At 43.9% G+C, this 16,214-nt stretch overlaps 1 protein-coding gene across 1 annotated transcript in view; it reads right to left on the bottom strand.

Moving 5' to 3' along the window:
• Vps13 (vacuolar protein sorting 13C) overlaps positions 1-16,214 on the bottom strand; it is a 1,164,731-nt gene that overhangs the window by 325,459 nt on the left and 823,058 nt on the right. Inside the window, exon 55 of the mRNA XM_080277871.1 lies at positions 3,865-4,089. Within this exon, the coding sequence (XP_080133997.1) occupies positions 3,865-4,089 (225 nt within the window). The remainder of the gene's footprint in view (positions 1-3,864; positions 4,090-16,214) is intronic.

Below are 16,214 nucleotides of genomic sequence, written 5' to 3'. Positions count from 1 at the left end.
TGTGTCCATATATTATTAAGTGAAAAGCTGATCTAAGACATTTCAACAAAAAATATTTCTATCTCAATGACTCCTTTTACTGCTCCTGGCCACCCTGACAATCACAAGCTACACTATCCCATTGACTTGGGCATCAATCTTAGTAAATGTACTGTTGGAGTAGCAAAACATTCACCTACTTATACCAATGCCATCATAAGATTTACCTCTCCACCACCTTCCTGGGTCCTCGCCACCCCCCCTCCCCTCCTGGAAACTGTTCATGTCTCTTATGTTAAGAAACACAGCACTATGGAGCTGAAAGGAGCAACTCAGATCAACCACTACTCCCTTTTGAGGTTTCAGTGATAGTTATATCTTTCCCCTGGCCCTAACTGGTCCCATCAGGCTCTTAGGCAGTATATTCAGATGATATACTTCTCATACTTACTGCTTTGCACCAGTCTCCAATGAATGTTTCCATTCACTATTTCTCACTGTCCAGTTTGCCTGGTCCTCTAACTTTCACTTACTATGAGATTCCTATTTGGGGCAAGCACATCCACCCCACAACATTCCTTCACTTCTTCATTCGTCAACCTGTCCCTCCACGTCACTCCACATGCTCCTCTCAAGTAACTCATTTCCACTGCTCTCACTCTTGACTTGTTCCCCTCTTGCAAGGTCCACGCCTTGCTTCCATACGTCAGGGTAGGGATCACAATACTATCATGCAGTGACTTCTTAACTTCCATACTCACCTCCCTATTTCTCATCACTGCTTTCAGTGTACCAACAACCTTCCTTCCCTGCTGTACCCTTTCACACACTTCATCCCCCAAAGTTCCATCCTTACTCATCACACTACCCAAGTACTTGAATGCACTCACATTCTCCATATCCTCACCATCCAACCTCACTGCACACTCTGAGACTTCATTCCTCTCAAACACCATAACTTTACTTTTGTTTACATTAACTTTCAGATTCCTCCTCCTACACACTGTCCCAAATTCATTCACCAAACCTTGCAACTCCCATTCACCTTCACTCAACAATACTGTATCATTAGCAAACAGCAACACCGGAATCTTCCAAATCTCATCCTCATTCTTTAGAGCCACCCCCACATTCACTGCCCTACCTTGCACCTCCTTTACAACCCCATCCATGTATATATTAAACAGCCATGGAGACATCACACAACCCTGTTTCAGTCCCACATTGAGATCAAAGAACTCACTCAGCTCACCATCCACTCACACTGTAGCCCTAGCTCCCTCGTACATACTCTTCACAGCACTCAACAATTTCCCCTCTACTCCATATATTCTTAATACCTTCCACATACCTTGCCTATCTATTCTGTCATAAGCTTTCTCCAAGTCCATGAAGGCAGCATACACTTTCCTTTCCTTCTCTAGATACTTCTCCACTAAACATCTTAAAACAAATATCTGATCTACACACCCTTTTCCTTTCCTAAATCCCCCTTGTTCTTCTCCAACTAGCTCCTCTGTCATATGCCTAACCCTATCAATGAGTATTCTACCACATATTTTACCAGTCACACTAAGAAGGCAAATACCCCTATGGTTACCACATACTTCTCTCTCCCCTTTTCCTTTGTTAGGAACAATTATACCTAATTTCCAGTCCTCTGGAACCCTTCCCTCTTCCCAAGCCAATCTACACAACTTCCATATCCACTCCACAACAATCTCACCCCCATACCTAGGCATTTCACCACACACTCCATCAATTCCTGGGGCCTTTCCCAATTTAATCTTCTTCATTGCCTCCACTACTTCCGCCCTACTGATCTCTTGCTCCCTCCTCTCCTCTCTTCTTCTCCCACCCATTCCCCAACCACTTATACTCACACTGCTCTCTCTCTCTACATTCAACAAATCCTCGAAGTGCTCCTTCCATCCCCTCAATTTCTCTCTCTTCTCCACCAACAATCTATTATTCCTGTCTTTCACTCCCCTACTATTTCCCTTTTCACACTGCCTTATTTTCTTTACCTCCTTCCAAAACACTTTCTTACTCTTCCTCCATTTCACACTCAGATTCGTCCCAAACTCTTCATCCACTTCCTTCTTACTCTCCTTCACCAGTCTCTTAACCTCCCTTCTCCCGCTCACATATACCTCTCTCTTCTCTCTCTCATCTTCTCCCCTACCTCTACTCACTAACCATTCACTATATGCCTTCTTCTTTTGTTCCACAGCTCATTTCACCTCATCATTCCATCATGCTGTCCCTTGCACACCCTTGCATCTCCTCCTCACTCCACAAACCGCCTCACACGCTGCGCCTATCTCTTCCGTGAATATCTTACATACGTCTTCCACCCCTTCCATCTGCTCTAGCTCATACCTTCCCAATCTTTCTTCCACTATGCTCTTATACTCTGTCATTTTCTCACTATCTTGCAATTTCTCCACTGTTCTCACAGGTGCTGCTTCCTCCTGTCTTACCCTTCGTCTCCTCAACCACTTTCTTTGCAGCTTTACCTTGGCCATCACTAAGTGATGGTCCGAGACTCCATTCCCCCAACCTCTCCACACTCTTGCATCGAACACTTGTCTTCTCATTCATTCATCCACACACACGTAGTCTATCATTGCCTTTCATTCAACAAGTTCACCATCCATCCTCCTCATTACTCTCCATGTATACCGGTGGATCATCTTATGATGAAAGTAGGTGTTGGCTATTGCCAACCTCTTACCAGCACAGATGTCCACCAAAGCAATACCATTCTCATCTACTTCAGCTCATCAATGACACCCTCCCTAACCTCACTGAACCCATGATGCATTGGAAATAAATCGTTATGCAACAGGTTTTCGCTTGACGCAACCCTATCATAAAGCAATTATGACTGCTGTAAAGTAGTTGGTTCTCTCATTTCTCATCATGTCTGTCAAGAACATAATTCCTTCCCAGTTTAAACAGTATATTTTCCTTAACTCTCCATAACTGTATTAAGTGAGGAAGCCTTTCTGTGATCAAAAATTCCTTGGTCAGCAGATGCTGAGGTTCACTGTTGATGTTTATGCTGTTGCCAACTCACCTTTTATGAATGATTCCTAACTCCTTAAAAGATCCCCACACAGATAGCAGATTTACCACACCACTGGGATGAGTTTACAGTGTTAGGAGCATTTCACAAGCTTGATAAATCTCTTACAGTTGTTCACAAATTTGTGAATGGTTCACTGGCTTGCAAATTCACAAGGGCCCTTGTGAACTTTCACAGCAAATGATAAATACAGGCCCAAGCGTCATTTGGTTTTATGGTTGCCACTAAGCATGTTGTGATAAATGGTTTCTTGGCTACAAGAAACCATTTGGCTTGTCATTTAGTGCAGAGTCATCTAAAGGCATCACTACACTGAATAAGTGAATGGTGGGTGTCCCCACCTACCAACATGATGTAATTTAATACTGATTACCATAACATTTTTTCCACTCTAATTCAGATAACAATATTAATTGGCCACTGCATGCACATGAGCAGCACTAACACACATATTCTTGCTTCATCTCCCTATCTAAATTCATTTTCTCCATCTGACCATCATTTCAGCACAATTTTTTTTACCTGTTATCAAAAGATTTCTTTACATCATTTGTAGATCACTACGTTTCTTATACTATCCACTCTCAGCACACCACTATTTGCCATTACATTTTATCACTTGCACTTACACCTCATCAACACCTACTGCCTTCCCGTCTTCAATCTCTTCACAGCAATCTTCACTGCAGCTTTAATGTTACATTATATTACGGCTTATGGTGTCAAATACTTATCCATACTACATTTTTAAAACTAAATAATTAAATAAATAAGAGTGAAAATTAGTCAAAAACCTGGAGCTGAAGATACATGGCACCCGGCTGGGCCTTGGTGAGATGTACTGAAGTGCCAGGCAGAAGGACGCACGAGGCAAGCGTGCCAGGTGGCTCAAGGGATAACGGTACTGGAAGGAGGTTGTGCAACACCAGACGTGGGCGTAGATGAATACTATAAAGGCAGCTCTTCACAGTTCGTCGTGATGTTTCTCCCCAGAGGATCTGCTCCACTTCACCTACAGCCTTCAAGGAAAAAAAAAATTAAAGCTATGATAATGGTATCTGATTTTCTAGTATTACACACTGTTTTAATATGCCATGAAAATCACTCTAAACTACAATACTTTACTTCTTTGAGAACCAAAAACATATCTTCATGGTTATCAAAGTACAGCAGACCATCAGTCTATGTGGTTAAAATTGGAGTTAAAGCCTACTGTACAAATGGAAATACGCAAATCATGTCATAAGAGCCAGTGTTATTGGCTAATGTGGGGGATGATATGCCAGAATTTTTGCCAAATCCCTATTTATCCCTACCGAATACATACAAAAAAACACACTCTAATCATCACTGGGCTTAAGAAATACCAAATGAACATGATAATAAGTGGTCTGGAAGTGGAATTTTAACTCATCTTGACATATGATACTTATTTTTTTAAAGGAGGTATTGGGTATCTGAGGCTGATGGGTCAGAGCAGGGGAAGTTAGTAATGGTTCTAACTCCCCAAGGCCTGTGGCTGGGCCTCCAAATGCTCAAAATCATCAGACGCTTGTCTGGGTGAGTATTATAAATGTCAGTATGCAAAAATGGAATGACAGTCAGCAATTTTTCCACGTACAGTAAAGCCCCAACTTTTGTGCCCAATTGGTTCTATGAAAAGTACCGTGAACCATGAAACAGCTAAAGTTAGAGCATTGATCCTATGGGAAATAGGCTAATTGGTTCCGGGTCCCATGCCAACTCCCCCAAAAACCCATTTATGCAATGTAAAATTTACTGATCACACCTGAAAAGAAATGAGTATTAATACAAAATACATAACAGGAAACTCACTTGGAAGGCTGAAGTGAAGCACTTAATTGAAGAGATGGGGGTGTAATTTCTGAGGCAGGTGGTGAGGCTACTGTGCCCCGCCACCTCTGGCATCTTCGCCCTCCTTTTGCCTCTGCTGCCTCCACCTCTCCACACAACGTATCCATCCTGTGCTGCATCTCTTCTGAGGCAATGGTGGCGAACAAGTGACAATTGTTTTCCGCATGCGCAGTTTGTTTAGGTTTTTCGCTGTTAACCGGGGGTTTTCACGTGAAATGTGGTGTTTAGGAATATTTGCAGGCCACCGCTAACCATGAAACCAAGAACGAAGATGCACCTAACTTGGGGCTTTATTGTAAACAGAATCAGAGCCATGCATATGGGACTGAAGTAGAGGTTTATACTGTCATGTAAATTGTGTTCTGTGCAACTGGAGGATATGTAAACACAGGGATGGGGGCACCCATCATCCACTCACTCAGTGCAGAGAAACCTTATGATCTCTAAATTGAGTGACAAGCCAAATGGTTTCCTGTATCCAGGAAACCATTTACCATGCTGGGTGGGGTAACCATATAACCGAGGTTTCTGGCAGGGTTAAGTGTCCCCCAGATTCCCCTATCCAAAATCACTTAATCATGGCAGTTGTTTCAGACAGCCTCAGACGGCCCAATACCTGCCCAGGGATCCAACCAAATGGGCATATTCACATGGCCATGTGCAATGTGAAAGGTGTGAATGAGGAGAGCAAGAGGATGGAAGTGGGGAATGTGTTCAAGAGTGCGAGATATGCCGTGATGGCATTATGTGAAATGGTGTGAAGTGGAGGAGTGGGAGGGTGTGAAATGTGAAAGATCGGGCATAAATGGGTGAGGAAGATGCAGGGAAGGAGTTGTTTTGCTGATGAATGAGGTGTGGCATAGTGGAATAAGAGACTACACATGTGTCAGCTCGAGGTGTATGTATGTCAAATTCAAGTTAGAGAAGGTAAAAGTGGCTGTGATTGTAGTGTATGCACTATGTGAGGACAGGAGTGAGAGAAAGATAGGTTTTGGGATGTGCTGGATGAAGTAGTGGGAAAAATTCCCAGATGCTATATATCGATCGTAATGGGTGATATGAATGGAAGAGTAGGCACTGGTCCTGAGGATAACATTATGGGTTGTAATGGAATACCAGGAGAAAATGATAATGGGAAGCAACTAAAGTATGTGTCAGGAGAGGAGGTTGTGCATTTGTAACTCGTATTTCAAACAAAATGATGCACATAAATATACAAGGTATAGTGGAAAAAGGGATCATGCTGAAAGAAGCCTGATTGAGTTCGTGCTCGTAGAGAGGTTGATGCCGGGAATGGTTACTGATAGGAGGGCCGTGAGAGGACGATGTAGAGGTCTGTCTGATCATATGATTGTGGTAAGCAAGATCAAACTGAGAGGAGTGAGGTGGATCAAGAGAGAGAGGAGCAGTCATGAAGAAAGACTGAAAGTTGAGAAGCAGAGGATCAAAGAAATGGCAGATGATTACAGGACCAAGGTAGAGGAAGAGTTTGAATCAGTGATCTGGAATGAAATGGATCCGAACAGCCTGTGGAATGCATTTAGGGATTGCTTAGCTTGGAATGCTAAAGCAGTGTGTGGTGTGGCAAGAGTAACAACAAAGAAGAAAGGTATGGCATGGTGGGATGATGAGGTTAAGAGAGCAGTGGAGGAAAAGAGGAAGAAGTGGCTAGAGTGGTTACACAACAGGAGTTCAGTTGAAATAAGAACTGAATATGTTGAAAGCAAGAAGCACATAAAAGGACTAGTGAAGACGAAAAAGGAGGACGTAAATGACGATCTAGGAAGAAAAATGAATGCAAACTACTCTGAAAATAGGAAGTTATTCTGGAAAGAGATGTAGAAATGTAGAAGTGAAAGTGAAAAGAAATGTGATGGTGTGAAGGATGTAGGTGGTATATTATTAACTCACGGGGATGAAGTAAGGACCAGATGTAAAGAATATTGTGAAAGCCTGATGAATGGGAACAGAGAGAGCAGGGCGGCTATAAACATGATTGGTTTTGGGGGTGTGCAGAAAAGGAATGCAGTGCCAGGAGACATGACACTCACACAGGCGAAGAGTGCTGTGAAGCAGCTGAAAAATGGGAAAGCAGCTGGGGTTGATGAGATGAGGTGTATGCGGAAATGATTAAGTATAGTGGAATGAGTGGAATGAAGTGCTTGTTGGAGATATGTAAGAAGGCATGCATGAGTGAAACTGTGCCAGCAGAGTGGAAAAAAGCTGTGATTGTACCCCTGTACAAAAATAAAGGTAAGCGAAGTGAGTGCTAGAATTATCGTGGCATAAGTTTATTAAGTGTGGTTGGAAAGGTATAGTATATGGAAGAATTACTATAGAGAAAGTAAGAGACATATCAGAAGTCCTAGTGAGTAATGAACAGGGTGGCTTTAGGAGTGGCAGAGGATGTGTGGATCAAATATTTGCAGAGAGAAAGATAGCAGAGAAGGCTCATGAGAAAGACCACAAGGTGTTTATGGCATTCATGGATCTGGAAAAAGCATACAATAAAGTGGACAGAGAAGGATTGTGGAAAGTTTTGTGCATGCACGGTGTAGATGGTAAGTTGCTAGGTGGCATGAAGAATTTTTTGTTATGGTAGTGAAGCATCTATCTATCTATCTATTGCCAGACGCCTCAATCCCGTTTGGGGTGGCCACAAACAAATCGCCTCCAAGTCGCCCTGTCCCCCGCCATTTCACTCCCCTGCTCCCAACTCACACCCCCCTCTCTCATATACCTCTCCACCCCATCTCTCCATCTCATCCTCGGCCTCCCCCTCCCTCTTTCCCCCTCCACCTCACTCACATACACTCTCTTCGTCAGTCTTTCACCCTCCATCCTCTCCACATGGCCAAACCACCTCAATGTGTTCCTCATAACGCTTCCTATCACATCCACATCAACACCACAACGCTCCTTTATATCCTCATTCGTCAGCCTGTCTCTCCATGTGACTCCACAGGCTCCTCTTAAATAACTCATTTCCACGGCTCTCACTCTTGACTTGTGTCCTTCCGACAACGTCCACGCTTCACTTCCGTACGTTAGAGTTGGTATCACAATACTGTCATGTAGTAACTTTTTCACTTCCATGCTCACTTCCCTGTTTCTTATCACTGCTTTCAAAGAACCAGCAACCTTTCTTCCCTGCTGTACCCTTTCAAGCACTTCACCCTCCAAACCTCCATCCTTACTCATCACACTACCCAAGTACTTAAACGTACTCACATTTTCCAATTCCTCACCATCCAACCTCGCTGTACATTCACTGACTTCTCCTCTCTCAAAGACCATCACTTTACTCTTCCCTACATTCACCTTTAGATTCCGTTTCCTACACACTCTCTCAAACTCATCCACCAAGCCTTGCAGCTCTCCTTCGTCTTCACTCAACAACACGGTATCATCTGCAAACAACAGTACAGAGAGTTTCCAAACACTATCCTCTCTCACCAGGGCCACTCCAACATCCACTACCTTACCTTGTACCTCTTTTATTACCCCATCCATGTACAGATTGAACAACCATGGAGACATGACACATCCCTGTTTCAACCCAACTTTCAAAGAGAAAAATTCACTTAGTTCACCATCCACATGCACTGCAGCCTTCGCACCATCGTACATACTCTTCACAGCATTCAACAACTTCCCATCTATTCCATATATTCTTAACACTTTCCACAATCCTAGTCTATCCACCCTGTCATATGCTTTCTCCAAATCCATGAAAGCTGCACACAACTTCTTTCCCTTCTCTAGAAACTTTTCCACTAAAGATCTGAGAATGAATATCTGATCTACACAACCTCTTCCCTTCCTAAAGCCTCCCTGTTCTTCTCCAACTAATTTCTCTGTTCTTTCTCTAACTCTGTCAATAAGTATCCTACCATACACTTTTCCTATTATACTAAGAAGACAAATGCTCCTATGATTACCACACACTTCTTTTTCCCCTTTTCCTTTGTACAAGGGAATAATTATACCTGACTTCCAATCCTCCGGGACTCTACCTTCCTCCCAGGCCAATCTGCACATCTTCCACATCCATTCTACTACTATCTCTCCCCCATGCTTCAACATTTCACCACACACTCCATCAATTCCTGGGGCTTTCCCTGATTTAACTTTCTTCATTGCTTCCACAACTTCTATCCTACTGATTTCTTCCTGTCTTCTCACCTCCCTCCTTCTCCCAGCCATTCCCCAGCCACTTATACTTGCATTACTTCCATCCTCCACGTTCAACAATTCCTTAAAGTGTTCTCTCCATCTGCTCACTTTTTCTCCCTTCTCCACTAGTAATCTACCATTTTTATCTTTCACTCCCCTGCTAACTTCACTTCCACCCTGTCTTACTCTTTTCACCTCTTTCCAGAACATTTTCTTACAGTCCCTCCACTTTACACTCAAATTCCTTCCAAATTCCTCATCCACTCTCTTCTTACTCTCTCTTACTAATCTTTTCACCTCTCTCTTCCTTTCTACATATAACTCTCTCTTCCGCCTCTCAACTTCTTCCACGTCCCTATTTCTCATCCATTCATTGTATGCTTTCTTCTTTTGTGCCACAGCCCGTTTCACCTCTTCAGACCACCACGCTGTTCCTTGCACCCCCCTCCATCTTCTCTTCCTTCCACACACCACATCACATGCTGCACATATTTCTTCTGTAAATATTCTACACACACCTTCCACGTCCCCCATCTGCTCCAACTCATATTTGCCCAATCGTTCCTCCACTTCTCTCTTATACTCTGCCTTTTTCTCATCCTCTTGTAACCTTTCCACTCTCCTTGCAACTACTCCTTCCTCTCGTCTTTCCCTTCTTCTATTCCTCCATCTTACTTGAACTTTAACTCTGGCCACCACCAAGTAGTGGTCAGAAAGTCCACTCCCCCAACCTCTATAAACTCTTGCATCCAATATACATCTTCGCATCCTTTCATCCACACACACATAATCAATCATTGCCTTCCTTTCACTCAATTCACCACCCACCCTTCTCATCACTCGCCATGTATACCTGTGGATCATTTTATGCCTGAAGAGGGTATTGGCTATCACCAACCCCCTCCCAGCACAAATGTCCACTAACGTACTCCCATTCTCATCTATCTCAGCAGGCACACCCCACTCACCAACTATTCCATCCACCTTCACATTCCCAACTTCACCATTCATATCACCAATCAAAAACACTCTATCATTCCTTCCAAACTTTTCCATGCACACTTCTACATTTGTCCAGAACTCTTTTCTCACTCTTCTAGCACAATCTTGCGTTGGCGCATACACACACACAATCGCCCACATTTGTATTCCAACTTTCAACTTTACCCACACAATCCTTGATCCAACTGATCCATACTGTCTTATGCTCCTCTTCCATCTTTTACTCACAACTATACACACTCCTTCCTTTGCCCTCTTATTCCCACCTACTCCTGCACATATACCCCATCCGTACTCCCATTCTCTCACACTTTCTCCTCTCCATTTTGTTTCAGTTATTCCACATACATCCACTTTCGCATCCTCAAGCACCTGGACAATCTCTCTCTCTTTCACCTCATCATTTGCTCCTCTTACATTCCACGTTCCAATTGCAATGTCCTTTGTCCGGTCCTTGGTCGTCAACGTTTGGTCAGTCCTTGTCCGAGGCTTATTGTTTGTTTTTTTAGTTAGTTGTTTTCCGGGGAGGGGCACTAACCCTCCGCCAACCCTTTTAGTCGCCTTTTACGACAAGCAGGGATACTGGGGGAGTATTCTTGACAGACCCCCCTACCCCCAGGGGCATGTGTCACCTTGTCTTTCAGTAACCATCACTTTACTCTTTTCTACATTTACTCACAAGGCATGACACTCACATACATCAGCAAAACTCTGCACTAGTCTACCAGGTTCTTGTCTGGTATTTGCAAGTAGTACTGCATCATTAGCATACAACACATTTCAGTTATTCCATCCATCACCATTCATTACCAGCGTCATCCCCCTCTCCATTACTCATGTTTTTACTTGTCTCATCAGCCCATCCATTCAGTGAAGCATGTGTAAGGATTAATGGGCATCTAAGTGATTGGTTCACGATCAGAGTGAGCATGCGACAAGGTTGTGTGATGTCCCCATGGCTGTTCAATATATAGATGGATGGGCTGATGAAACAAGTAAAAACATGAGTAATGGAGAGGGGGATGACGCTGGTAACGAATGGTGATGGATGGAATAACTGAAATGTGTTGTATGCTAATGATGCAGTACTACTTGCAAATACCAGACAAGAACCTGGTAGACTAGTGCAGAGTTTTGCTGATGTATGTGAGTGTCATGCCTTGTGAGTAAATGTAGAAAAGAGTAAAGTGATGGTTACTGAAAGACAAGGTGACTCCCAGCACGATGATACAGTGACTGGAGAGAGACTGGAATTGGTGCGAGAGTTCAAATACCTGGGTACGGTGATAGAAAAGAGAGGAAAATGTGCAAAAGGAGTTGAAAGTAGAGTGACACAAGGAAGAAAAGCAGCTGATGCAATGAAGGCCTTGATAAGAATCAGAGGCTTGGGTGTTGCAGCTGCATGAGGCTTACTTGAGGGAGTGTTAGTGCCAGTTTTAACATATGGATGTGAGACTATCGTATGGCATGAAAAGGAAAAGTCAAGAGTAAGAGCAGTGGAGATGGGACTGCTGAGGAATGTATGTGGAGTACAGAGGGTGGATAGGATACAAAATAATGTGAATTGTGAATGATGTGGACTGAGGAAGTTGGTGGACAATAGAATCGAGGAGAGTGTACTGAGATGGTATGGTCATGTGGAGAGAATGATAACAACAGAGTGGTGAAAAAGGTATATATGAGCGAAACTGAAGGAGAGAGAAGGTGAGGTAGGCCAAGGAGAAGGTGGAGAGATATGGTGGATGAGTGTATGAGGAAGAGAGGTTTGGAAGTCGGCGAGGATAGGGAACTGACAAGAGATAGAGACTGCTGGATGAATGTTGTGAGGGAAAGGGCAAGATCAGGGATTTGGCACCCCTTTTTTAACTAGATATGTTTATGTGAAGCTACAGAATGTGGTGAATGTTTTAGGCATATCCGACAGAGCCAGGACTCCGGGGGCTTGAATGATGAGTGAATGGAAGCGTGGCCCATTGCACTGGGCAAATTTGGGCTGGCTGGACATTGCTACTCCTCACCCTGCCCTGGGGTGGAAAAGGAGGTCTGGATGATGATGATGTAAACAGAGAGTCTACTGTGCAATCACCCAAATAAATATTAATCAATTCCCAGTACCTTTCCCACAGAAAGTAATATCTGGCAACTGTCATGGCACAGTTATAATTCCTTTATTAGGTCCCACGGAGAACACTGTTTAGGAAATAACATTAAAAAACAATATACAGTATATGTACTGCTACCTTCATATCAAATGAGGAAACCAAAATATGGTATACAAAAGCTGAGGCATAGCATTACGAAAGAATGTGAAATGTACAGCCAATCGGTTTCAGGGCTAAAATGCAGAGAAACTCTGTTGTTAGATTCACCTCCCTTGGGAGGACCGGGCCAAATAAGGACCCACCAGAGCAGATCTCAATAATCAATGAGGCTCAAGAAGAACTGCAGGTGAAATCAATTGGAACAGAAATGTGGGTTCGTAGGAACAGCTGAGTGTTCATTGGACTAATCTTTGAAAGAGGTCTTGGTTTTTCTTCTTTAATTTCCTGAGAAATGTGTTGGCTAATTCTTCGGGGTCGATGTTGAAGTCCAGGAGAGGGTCAAGGCTGGTGTGCTAAGGAGATAGGAGTTGGTCGTTGGCTGTGGAGGTGGAGGGAACAGGTTCTTCTGTCTCCATCTCATCAGGAGGTGATGGCCTTTGTTTCTTCTTCCCCTTCTTGTTCTTCTTTTTCGGCGGTGGTGGATGCGAGGGAGAAACATGGGACTGAAGGTCGTTTTCGGCTGTTTCAAGGGGAAGATCAGACCACTCGTCGTCACCAGGAGGAACTGGTGACTGGGGAAGAGGGCCTGCTATGTCCTGGCATATGGAAGGAACAGGAGAAGCAGCCCTCTCTTCAACTACTGATGGCCGGTGAGGAACAGCTGTGTCAGTGGTATCCACGGGTGTGGGAGAGGGTGTGGAGGAGGAGGCAGTTGCTCTGTTTAAAGGAGTGTCAAGCTGCAGCCTTTTTCACCGTGTTGTGCAGGGTTTGGGAGGCTGCAGTGTGTTGGTATGATGCTCCTGACGAAGGGCTGGCCGAGTATCACGAGCGAAGCTCTGAGGGATGACAAGGCGCAGCAGCCTGTTCTTCTCAAAGATCTGGGCGAGTAGAACGAGCACCGCCGCATTATCGTCGCCACAGAACACCTTTGCCGTCGCAATGCACATAGCGATGATCGTGTCCATACCTCCGGGACATCGGGGATCGTCAGGCCGGTGTCCTCGGGTTGTGGGGCACCGCTGTGCATGGGCAGCACCCTGCACAGCCACACCTCCCAGCCTGGTGATGCCCGTAGCCTCAGGACCCTTTGGTGTCTGGATGATGTGGAAAATGACCGTCTTGCCCTAGCACAACGAGAGTGAGGGGCGCCGTGAAGAGGGAGCAGTGATCCTGAAGTGATGCACAAATACATCGGCACCAGTATCCTGGCGCCTAATGAACCCGTACCACGCCCTCACACTGTACCACTTTACGGTGCCTGTGATGGTCTGTGCTTATTTTACATCCTAAATTAACAATACTGAGAGAGAAATGTTGCATAAAATACAAATCTGCGGTTAAAAATAATGTCCAAATAAAAAAAATAAGCAACTGAAAGTAATGTATATTCTTACCTACATTAAAATCTCTATGTGGGACAAAATCCATGTGGGAAAACAAAGCCATGAGCACCATGAGCAAACAGTGAAGTAATAAAAGGCAACAAAAAGGAGTATCCACTTAATTTTGTGAGAAGCAGAAAAATTACTGAATTTGGAAGCAACTATACTCTTTTACCGTAACCAGGCCAGCCTTTTTGTCCTTTTGTAGTTTATTTCATGTACAGTGGAATCTCCTAAATCGCATGATTCTTAATCACAGATTCATAATACACAGCAATATCATATAACGATTTGCCATCCATCCATCATCCAATCCTAGATTGCCCCATGAGGAGCATAGGAGCCCGGGCCTAGGCAGTTGGTTCCGACATTTAAGATGAGAGTGAACAGCCTCACTCATCCCTGAGTGGTATTACATGAGCAATCAACCCCAACCATCCCTTGGATATAAACCTTCACCAGCTCAATCCGACTGGAGTGCAATGATTACCCACTAAACCACCAGGCACCAAAATTTGGTTATATGGTTAACACCCAGCATAGTAAATGGTTTCCTGGTGTACAGGAAACCATTTGGCTTGTCATTCAGTGTAGAATCACCCACAGGCAGAAGGAAGAGGAAAGAATGAAGGAAAGAAAGACAGAGAAGGGAGTGTAAAGTCACCAGTAGGCAAAAGGACAAGAAAAGAATGACGGAAAGAAACACAGAAGAGGATGGAAGGAAAGTCGGATGGAGGAGAGGAAAGGGCAGACACCTGACAGCAGCACTACATCGAGTGAGTGGATGGTGAGCACCCCCACCTACCACAAATTACAACATCATTAAATCGTGAAGCCAGCACAAAATTCACAGATGCAGCCTCAAATGTGATGCTTTTCCAATGCCTCACGTAATACACGCCAGCATTACCTCAAGTCTGTGCGTCTAGCCAGGTGTTAACCAATCGTAACCATGCATGGCAATTACTAAACCAATCCTATTCAAGCATAGCACTTACTATAAGCCAATTACAGCCCTTCCCTAGCACGGCAAGCATGAGGGACGCATGAGCTTGACGTCTTGTCTCCTCTCCAGTGTTAACATGTGGTTCCTGGGTAGTTTACGAGAGGATTTTTTTCCCCCGTGCTTCCTCCACCTGCCCAGTGTTACCATGGCCAATCGTAACTCTCTTATGCCTACAACTTCTTTGAGGAGGGGGAAGAAGCCAACATTAACTTACACCCAAAAGTTAAATGTAATAAGGAAGACTGATGGCAGTGAAAAAGAAGAAAAAAAAAATAGTTGCCCGCAATGACAGACTCAACAAACCGACAGTACGCACCATCTATGGCAACAAGGAAACTATTCTGAAGTGTGTTCGTGCCTATGGATTGAGACCTGTTGATAGCCGTAAAGATGCAAAAGGGGAGGCAGTTGAGGGTGATGATGACACTGCTTCCATTGTCTCCACACTGGATTTTGAGGGATTTCTGAGGGAGGTTGAGAAGGAGGAAGTGGCACAGAGGTGGCAGCACACCTGCCTCATGCTGAGAGGCTGTAGTCTGCCTCAAGCCTCAGAACTCCTCCCCCTAACTCCATCCATTCCAGCACTGTCATCAGTCAGAGTAAGGTAAGAATCTTACAATTTTGCTAATTCCCATTAAATATGCTTTGCTAATTTCTTTTCCAGGTAGTTAGTGTTTGCTGGTGACCAGTTTGACATAGGTTTAGGGGTAAGGGGGGCAACTTTTCAGAGGTGAAAGACCCATAAGTACTTTTCCCCGTTTGATTAGCTATTTCTAACATGCTGAATTCTCAAATCACGGCATGTGCTCAGTACCATTTAGCCTTGACTTAAGAGATTCCACTGTAGTTCAACAGAAGAAAAGGACAATATTATACTGTAGCTCCACAGTATTTCCAAGGCACTTCTTCTTGATTCACTCTCATCTTAAATGTCGGGACCAACTGCCTAGTTCCAGGTTCCTACGCTCCTCATGGGGCAATGTAGGATTGGATGATGGATGGATGGATGGACTTCTTCCTGATTAGTATCATAATTTAAGGTTCATCTATATTTACAACTCAGAATTCAAGATGAGGAGATGGCAATTTTAGACCAAGTTAGAGTAAAAAGGGTAGTCATTTTTACTGACAGACAATGGAATTTCAACAAGGGTAGTCAGTTTTACTGACAGACAATGAAATTTCAACATGTCATAGAATCTGTAGGGCAGTTTCATGAAAGAACTAAAGGCGGAGAGGATGGTGGTTAACAGCACGGGGAACAATGAAAAGGACTAAAGACAAACATGTTGATGAGAAAAAAAAAGCATGATAATGAAGGCCAGATGAGATGCATTCCCACATTCCCACCCATATCATGATCATGACCAACGTGAGACATCCTTGGGCTGCTTGGGTGTGACCGGGTAAATGGCAACATGCCAGATATTACTTACTATTTA

This window comes from Coenobita brevimanus, chromosome 71, assembly GCF_032717465.1.
Source record: "Coenobita brevimanus isolate Jiangsu-jjx chromosome 71, ASM3271746v2, whole genome shotgun sequence".
Taxonomy (NCBI): Eukaryota; Metazoa; Arthropoda; class Malacostraca; order Decapoda; family Coenobitidae; genus Coenobita; species Coenobita brevimanus.
This window is presented reverse-complemented; position numbering and strand designations above follow the sequence as displayed.